At 37.1% G+C, this 10,135-nt stretch overlaps 1 protein-coding gene across 1 annotated transcript in view; it reads right to left on the minus strand.

Moving 5' to 3' along the window:
- The window catches only part of LOC136256838 (uncharacterized), a 173,569-nt gene that overhangs the window by 162,862 nt on the left and 572 nt on the right, over window positions 1-10,135 (minus strand). Inside the window, exon 2 of the mRNA XM_066049883.1 lies at window positions 2,038-3,330. Within this exon, the coding sequence (XP_065905955.1) occupies window positions 2,038-2,455 (418 nt within the window). The 5' untranslated portion in view covers window positions 2,456-3,330. The remainder of the gene's footprint in view (window positions 1-2,037; window positions 3,331-10,135) is intronic.

Consider the following 10,135-nt stretch of genomic DNA (forward strand, 5'->3'; position numbering starts at 1 on the left):
GTATAGAGATCAGCTACAAACAAGCCAACCTGTAGAGAGATCAGCCACAAACAATTCACCCTGTAGAGAGATCAGCTAGAAGAAGTTACCTTGTAGGGAATTCATGCAACTATAGAAAGAGATAATTCAGCTAGAAGAAATCACCTTGTAGAGTTCAGCTACAAAGAAACCACAATGTAGAGAGTTCAGATACAAAGAAACCACCATGTAGAGAATTCGTTTACAAACAAGTCACCCTATAGAAAGATCAGCTAGAAGAAGTTACCTCGTAGAGAGTTCAGTTACAAAGAAACCACCATGTAGAGAATTCATTTACAAACTAGTGACCCTGTAGAGACATCAGCTAGAAGAAGTTACCTTGTAAAGAGTTCAGATACATAGAAACCATTCTGTAAAGAGCTCAGCTGCAAACAAATCACCTGTACAGAATTCAGCTACAAACAAATCACCCTGTAGAGAGATCAACTAGAAGAAATTACTTTGTAGAGAGTTCAGCTACAAAGAAACCACCATGTAGAGAGTTCAGCTGCAAACAAATCACCCTGTAGAAAATACAGCCACAAACAAATTGCCCTGTAGAAAGATCAGTTAGATGAAGTTACCTTTTAGAGAGTTCAGCTACAAAGAAACCACCCTGTAGAGAGATCAGCTAGAAGAAGTTACCTTGTAGATCGTTCAGCTACAAACAAATCACCCTGTAGAGAGATCAGCTAGAAGAAGTTACCTTGTAGAGAGTTCAGCTACAAAGAAACCACCATGTAGAGAGTTCAGCTGCAAAGAAATCACCCTGTAGAAAATTCTGCCACAAACAAATTGCCCTGTAGAAAGATCAGTTAGAAGAAGTTACCTTTTAGAGAGTTCAGCTACAAAGAAACCAATCTGTAAAGAGCTCAGCTGCAAACAAATCACCTGTACAGAATTCAGCTACAAACAAATCACCCTGTAGAGAGATCAGCTAGAAGAAATTACCTTGTAGAGAGTGAAGCTACAAACAAATCACCCTATTGAAAAATCAGCTTGTAGAAGTCACCTTGTAGAAAGTTCAGTTACAAAGAAACCATTCTGTAAAGAGCTCAGCTGCAAACAAATCACCCTGTAGAGAGATCAGCTAGAAGAAGTTAACTTGTAGAGAGTTCAGCTACAAAGAAACCAATTTTTGAAGTCGCATATCTCGGAAACGCGCGAAGCGATTTCACTCAAATTTGGAATGTGGAGTGCTGCAGTTGGGGGGCATATCCACAGCAAAAATCGTCTTGTTTCATCAAGGAAGCACAGAGCTACGGAGGTGCGAAAATTGCGTTTTCTTTCTTCCTGTCAATATACTCACGGGTGTTACGCGCCGGCTTCTTGGGCCGCACGACACACTACCGTGTGTCTTGATATGTTCTCTTTTTATATTATGAACTCTTGATATATGCATTATATATATAATTTGTACATTTACTGATAAAATCAGAATGAGTTAAAGTATTTATAAAATCTGCTTCATCTTTTTCTTTTTCCTGTGGTAAAGAAAAATATATAGGTTATAAAGCCCCAAAGCTGGCCATAGGCCGGCTTTGGGGTTTACAAATACAAAAAGAAGTGAAATCTAATCAAAAACAGCCAAGCTGTAAAATAAAGGAGTGCAGCCCTTGAAAAGGCTATGGTGAAAAAAGATGTGAAATCCAAGGTGGCGGCCAAGAAATGGCTGTGATGGTAGGTTAATGGTAAAAATTTTAATAACGACAATTCAGGTGAATTTTGTGCCAATTGACCAAGCAGCACTAAAATTCACCTGAAGTGTTGTTATTAAAATTTTTACCATTAACCTACCATCACAGCCATTTCTTGGCCGCCACCTTGGATTTCACATCTTTTTTCACCATAGCCTTTTCAAGGGCCGCACTCCTTTTTTTACAGCTTGGCTGTTTTTGATTAGATTATCATTAACATCATGCCACCTTTGATTTCACAACTTTTTTGACTCAGGTGTTTGAAGGCCGCACTTTTTTTATACAGCTTGGATGTTTTTGCATCAATATACATGTGTATCACCTTTTGTTGAATAATAAATTCCTCCGGGATGACCATAACTGTCAATACTTGCAAATCCATACATTATTGTTGTCATTAAGGCTTCTCTATTAGAGTGAACAATTCCAGTAAAGCCTTCTGATACTCTAACTTGTGTAGCATATGCTTCAGTTACATTGCTAACTACAATTGGTGCCCACTGTTGTGTGTCTAGTGACATGTTCACTCCTCCTGCTAATATACAGATCATGTGAGGTTGATAATACTGTGCAAGTACTATGATGTTAATAAAGTGTGTGTATCTTTGTGAGGGATTTCGGATTGTGGTGGTATAAATCTTATCAGAATAATGAAATGTAGCAGGAATTAGGGTCATCATTGAATCACCAGTAACACCATCATCAGATGATACATGACTAAACTGTACTACCAGTATCATATTGTTTGATTTTATTGTACAATAGTCATTGAACAAAGTGATCGTAAAAAAGTCACCTTTCCCAAGAGTATAAGATGTTTTGTTATCATTGCAGTAAACATCCGCAACAGTAAAGTTGTGTTCTGCTAATAGTTTAATAGTGTAGGATCTTCTGGTGGCCAATGGTACAACATAAAATATTGTACCCTATTCACTAGTTGGTGGTATTTGTTCTACCATGTGATCACAATCTCCAATATGTAATGGTACATTACCACACTCATGACCACTGAAAACGGACACTGGATAATTTGTAACAATTTCAGATGATGATAAGTCATTCAATGATTTAAGAAGTATTGTTTGTAGCCTGTTAATAAAGAGGAAGTACTGTCTACCAGGAACAAGGCTAGTGGTGTTGCCATCCATATTAATGGTGACCTGTTGTGTGACTGTCAACTTGGTCAGTGTGTTGTTCCTGGTACCAACTATTAGAATTGAGCTGTAATAACTGTTGCCATATAATGTTGTACTCCTAACAACTGACATTGCATAGTAAATATATTCTGCAGTACAAGTGTTGACAATTGGCAGTGAAAGAAACGTATCACTAGTTGAAGAGAGTTCATTCTGACCAATCACAGTCACTTTGTCACTACTAGTTTCAATGTATATTCCTTTGTTCTGATCATTGTATGACAAAGTTAGCAGACTAGAAGGAAAATTTACAATCATCTCATTTCTACCAGAAACAATTCCATTTGTAAAAAATCCCACACCTGGAGCTTCAATTGAATACTTCACCGAAAGTAAATCATTATTAATTAACAAAACAGACAAATGACCACCAACATAATTCCTGAAAAATCCCAAGTAGTACTCAGTGCTTGTAGTACCTATGATGTGAAATAACACAAAATTACTTGTGGTAGAAAATAAGGGAAACCTGATGCATGGAGATTACACTGGAATCACTGGTGATGTACAGAACTCAAAAGGCCATCTACGTATGACTTACTGCTCTACCTTTTTGTAGGTGAGTGGCTGGGAATATTCTTGGGTTATTGGCATGCAAGCTGTGCAGTATGTTAAATTATTATTAATGTATAAAATGTACACACCTGCTTAAGATCAAAACTGCATCAAATAGATAGCACAACTTTTACTTTTTGAAAAAAATTAATACTTTCACCAAGTAACCAAGATACATAACAATACCTATGAACCTACATTACTGTGGCAGTTGTAATAACAGCTACAGCTATTCATAATAGAAATACCAGCATGTCATTAATCCTACCCTAGCTCTTATCATTCTTACAAGTATAAAATGCCAATTCTGCTAAAAAGAATTTCCAAATAGAATTGCCAAAACAATGCCAATTCTATAATGATGCGTAGGAATATTAAAGTTTCTTTAACTCGTGTAAGAGAAATTGCCTACAAGGCTCTGGTGAGACCCAAATTAGAATATGCATTTACTGTGTGGGCATTATGGCAAAACTATCTTATCACTGATATCGAAAGAGTGCAGTGTCGCTCAGCTCATTATGTCTGCAATGACTATAATTATACCTCTTAGACTAGTGTAACTGAAATGATTGATGCACTCAGATAGGGGGCCTTAGAAGATTGACACTTTCAGGCTAGTCTACTTATGTTCTATAAAGTCTTTTACAACTTGGCAAGATTCTCATTTAACCAGTATGCTCAAATTTCTACTGTAAAAACTTAGTCTATAAATTTTACTGTGAATAGGGACTACAAAAATAAAAAAAAGTAATGAAGCAAATGAGGTCATCCACACCTGCAACCATATGCATATACAGTACTAGACTACTTCAGTCACACAGCCTGTCAATAGTATAACTATGAATTAAATGTCCACTAGTACAGCTGCGGGTGCAGATGGCCTTCCTAGTTTGTTGCTTTTTATTTCTATGATTCCCATTCATATGTAAAATTTCCATTTTTCCTTTATACATATTTGTTTACTTTGGTTACTGTTATTTAAGACTGTATGGTGAACCTGCCCTTACCACATCATGCAAAGGAAAGAATGGCCCCAGACAAGAGCAGTAGAAGAAATGCGTCCACAATTGAGTCACTCACCATATAGAAAACTATGGACAATTCTCATGATAGTCGGCACTGAAGCCATGATGCATGCGCTTCTGCAAATCAGCACCTATGTGGTAATAAAGAAAGAAATGGGACACAAAGGTAAGTCAATAATGCATGCATTGTAGCTCCTGTAGTTGGTAAAAAGATACATCTTGGGCTGAAGAGGCACCAAACAGTGAAGAAATCCAACCAGTAACCTTGAACATAGTCACTTAACGGCACGCAGTCATTAAAAAATTCAGCAGAATAAAATAATTATTTTAAATTCTCGTTAAAAGCATTTGGGGGATGTTTGGGTTTGCTTATGCCTAACTATATAATGCCAATTAGATGTGGAGGAAAAGTGAGACTAGTTTTGAGTAATAGGTTTTGACAAGTAAAGTCCAAACCTTCATGCCCCTGTGATACAGTACTACTGTAAAGTGAGTAAAAAAGAGACAAATCAAGTGGGTAAACCCAAATGATACCAAATTAATAAAAACTTTGCTGTTGTAAAAAAGTCTAGTCAAATGTGACCGGATCTGTGAAAAAGGGACATAATCGCACAAGCCTAAATTTACAGTATAAAGCATTGAATACATTGGGTGAAATACTTGCGTATTTTTGAAAACGTTCTGTAAATTCTTAACCCCTCATTCTTAGTGAAAGAAGGGACTAACAATAAAACCCTGGATTTCATCATATTCGCCTGCTCAAGAGGTGTTGGAAAATCTTTGTTTCATTGCAGTATACCCAAGGATGCGTAAGTTATGAGCGTTTGTTTACATCATGTTAATGCGATCATATGTGATTGATTTTTCTTCACGATTTTCGCCTTTGTATGCAGTGAAGAAGGGAGAGTAAAGTGAAAACGTACCCAGTAATTGATTCCTCTGTTCATGGTGAACACAATGGTGAAAATGTTAGCTCCGTACCTCAATCCGTTGGTAAGTTACAACCATTTTTGTAAGGGTTTGTTTGGGCTCAGTTTTACCTAACCAATACTGCCTCATCATTGTCAGGGAAAACAGAGGCTGTTTTTTTTTTCATGGGACTGACATTCCCACATCTTTGTGGTCCCTACTATACAGTACTATCGTACTGTATGATGCCTCACCAATGTTTTTCCTTGAATTTATAAATGTTATCATAATCATTGTAAACTGCTATTTCTCCCAATACCACTCTAGGCAAAGTCCCCCACTACAGCCACAAATTTAATTTAATTTTGTGATGTGATTGTAAATAAGGCTCATAGCTGATGTTTGCTGCACTCCTAGAAAAATTTTTTACAAATCTAGAACAAAAAGTAAGCATATAGTAATTTTACTCAAATTGGGTATGTGGGGTGTCAAAGGTGGAGTGAGTTTGCAGTGGCAATCAAAATCTGGAAATTATAACTGAATGGACTCCCAAACTATCTATTACCGTGGGCAGTTCAGCTACAGTATGTTCAATCTGTTAATTATACAGCATTACAAATGAAAAGCAATACAAGAAGCACAATCAGTCAGTCAGTCAAGTCAGTCAGTCAGTTAGTCAGTCGGTCGGTCGGTCGGTCGGTCGGTCAATCGGCCAGTCGGTCGGTCGGTCGGTCGGTCGGTCGGTCAGTCAGTCAGTCAATAAGTCAGTTAGGCAGGTGGTCAGTTAGCAGAAAATTCAATTAAATACACCAAGTTTTTTAAAATGTCATAATAACTTGTTGGGAGCTGTTGCCAAACTGCTATGAAGGAGAAGTGATGCTGGTTTTTTGGTGATATTTTTGGCAAGATAGCCCAAACCTTTATGATCCCCTACTTAGTATAGTACCACAGTACTATATGATGTGTACAGGTATATAGTCTATACATAGACTAACATAGTTTGTACATACAGTACTCTATACATAGTCTATAGAGTTATTTCATCGCGTGAACAACATTATGTAAATAATTCGACTCACCCACGCATCTGCCATTGTTGTGTACAGGTGTGCTGTGATTCCTCAATGTCGTCTAATTTGTCACCTGTGACTGTTCCTCTAATGTCTTTGTATTTCCAAGGATTGCTTGAAGAATACAAAAGATGTGACAAGGATAAGATTGCATTAGTATTGGAGAACAATCTATTTGGGAAGGTTGTGGGTGGGGAGCCTTTTAATGGAGTTGTGCCGGTCGACTTGTGTGATTTAGTTTCTGATTTGGTACTCCAGACTAGTTTCATGATGCTTGAGCAGTTCAAAGCGATTCGTAGCTGGATGGACTAAAGACGTCCCAACGATGGAAATAGCTGGAAAATACCTCACAACTGGTAAACTGGTAATGGATTCTATTAATGTGATTTGTGGTGCCTGTAGGTTTGTCACTCACAAAGGTTGAATGAGAAGCCGCTGAGTTGCTGGATAATTTTGAAAACCTTTGGAGAAGTTTGTTGTGCCCACTGTGACTGTATAGCTGGTCTGGGAGAAGCATGCAGTCATACTGCAGCCATCCTTTATTATTTGGAAACATTAGCCAGAATACCAGACACAAGAACATGCACCCAAGAAGAATTCCAGTGGATAATTCCATCATATTTAATAACTGTTGAGTACTTTCCGATTAAGGACATAGATTTTACATCAGCAAGAAGAAAGAAGAGAAAGTTGAATGAAACGATTGATGGTGCTAATAATGCACAATCCATTCCTAAAGTGGCAGTACGAGGAAAAAGATCTACAGAATCTGAACTGGTATCACTCTTTGAAGGGCTGAGTCGTGGAGGCACAAAGCCAGGTGTTCTGTTAACACCAGATTATTCTGATACATATGTGCCAAAGCCTATGTGTGATGGCATTCCTCAACTTTTAAGTTCCTTAAAGCAATTGCAATGCATGCCAATGAACTACTTGGAGTTGTAAGCACAGTGTGAATCCATTTTCTTGGAAATCAGTGGAGAATGGAGAAATGCAAAAGGATGAGCAATCAAAAAGATCTTAGAGCAGTTCCAAGCTATGGTTCAAATATTGTTGAATATTACCAAGATTTTTGAGAAAGAAAGCCAAGAAGTAGAGGTGGCTGCTGACTCTCTAGCAATCCATACACATCACTGTGATAATAGATTATAGATAATACGTAAAAAAAATTAAAGTGAGCTGAAGTAATAATTATCAAAGTACATGTGATGGAAGCACCTGATCCTCAGATATTGCAAGGTCAAGTACTCCGATAGTCACTGGGCAGCTACAATGAGACCTGGCTCCACGTAATCACTGTATTAATGAATTTATGCAATTTACAATAATTAATTAATCAATTTACAGCAGCAATTAATCGTTCAGCAGCTCTTCTTTTGGCACGTTAATATCTAGCATTATTATCTGGCAACTGCTGGCTCAACTGCTTTCACTTTGGGTGGCCAAAGTTGATGGAAGGGAGCCAGTCTGGGCTTGCTACATTATATATATATACAACGCTGTGTCTTGAACATACTCTATAGTCTGTCTTTGAATCATTTTCAACCACCTCAACTGTTAAATCGTCTCTTGAAATGGCAGCAAGAAAACCATCTCTTCACTCCCTATACAACATCCAGATCGCATTCACCATGTGTGTGTGTCATTAGGGATGGTATCTTGTAGTAGGATACATCCTTATCACGACCTGAATGGTTAGAGCAGTCAATAAACGTACACAGCACCATTTCTATATTCTGCACTTGTACACGGTATGGAGGATACATGGGCGAGTTGAATTTATTTACATAATGTTGCTCACGTGATGAAATAACTCTGTAGGTATATAGTCTGTTTTGTAAAATTACAAGTGTCTAAGTACCTCTGTAAACCCTCCAAGTTCTAACCAATATCACATTTGCAAACCCAATAAGTGCTATATGAAGAGCCAATTCCTTTCCTGTTTGGCTGCCCTGTTATATTTATTATTATTATTACCTTACAGATGGGAAAGAAACACCATAAGATTGTTACACTGCTAAAATGAGGTGTTACAGATGCACCCATCATAAAGGTGTTCATGTACACCCATGGTATTTACAACACCCTAAGGGAGTACTGTAGCACTAGGGGTGTTATTGAACACCACAAATGTCACTTTATTCCCCATAATAGCTAAGCCACTGTAAGGGTGTTTGCCTACACCTTGGTATATTGAAACCCACAATCGGATGCTTCTATTAAAAATTAGGTTATAAATACATTTTGTTAACTTCTATAAGAGTGACTTGGAAACAACCATGTGATAAGTATAAAAGTGTTGCAAAAATATAATTGTGTACTGCTAATGTGGTTTGTTGTTGTTAATCATTGTGTATAAATTGAAATCAACATGAAGGTTACCGGAATGTTATAGCAAGCCTACATTTCTTTTCAACAAAATGCCACCATGGAGAGCACTAGAACACCTTTAAAGTGTACTGTGACGCCTTTATAGCTATTCCTAGAACACCCTTAGGGAGTATTGTAACACCTTTGTAACACCTTTTAGTTGCTCCTAGAGCACCCCTGGGGAGTACTACAACTCCCTTCAAAGGAGTTTAATTTACACAGCAGTTAGAACTCCTCTAAAGGTGATTGGATTACACCCTATTTTTAACAGTGTATGATACATTAGCAAAAAAAATTAATACTACAGGTTGAGCCAGACAATAGTAACCATCACCTACAGCAGTACAACAGTTGTAGCTGCCAGTTTTACAGGAACTGAAGAATGTATACAGGTACATGTATATGTTGGATTTTATACTTTTCTGAAGTAACCCAAACTCTCCCTTTGACAGAGTTGTTTAGTGAGCACTTTACACAGTACTCTGCTCAAAACAGGACATTTTTTGATACTGTATAAGCATTTCAATGACATGATGAATAACTTTAGCATCTTTTATTATATAAGACATTTTGTTCTGAATAAGTACATTCATTGTCAATTCATAAGGCTACAACAAGTACATTCATGGTCAATTCATAAGGCTGCAACACTCACAATCTCCTAGCAACCAATTGACATTAATAAAAATTAAAATACACAAACTATCAAACAAGCACACCTCAACCATTCAGGCTCCATTTTAGGCTTTGGTCTGACCAAAATGTTGTATGACAACAAATTACTAACCATGCCATAACACTTCCGTGATTAGATAACTGAGGTGTCATGGACAAGAGGAGTTTTTTTACAATTACATAATTATATAGTAATTATTAAATTAGGATACAACCTACATACAGCTATATATATATTATAGTTGTGATAAGTTGTTTACATGTACATGTGCCTCTGGTTTAGTGTACATTGTGCCACATCATGAGTAGTAAGTCATATATAAATTTTAACCTATGTGAGTAAGTTAATAGACCAATTACTGATCCTATGTAGTTATGATAGTGGTTGGTTAAAATTTCTGTGGCAATTATAGCATTGCCTTCTAACACATACCTTACCATATAAACTACAGAAGACATGATGCAACTTACCTCTCGTGCTTGCTAATATGTACTAATGATGATCATAAAACATAAATCATACTTCTTACTACAATGTGTCTATCATGTACTATATTCACTCATACAGAACAATCATGGACAGTTACTATATCATAATAGCTAGCCGCTCGCTTAATAAG

Source organism: Dysidea avara, chromosome 5 (assembly GCF_963678975.1).
Source record: "Dysidea avara chromosome 5, odDysAvar1.4, whole genome shotgun sequence".
Taxonomy (NCBI): domain Eukaryota; kingdom Metazoa; phylum Porifera; class Demospongiae; order Dictyoceratida; family Dysideidae; genus Dysidea; species Dysidea avara.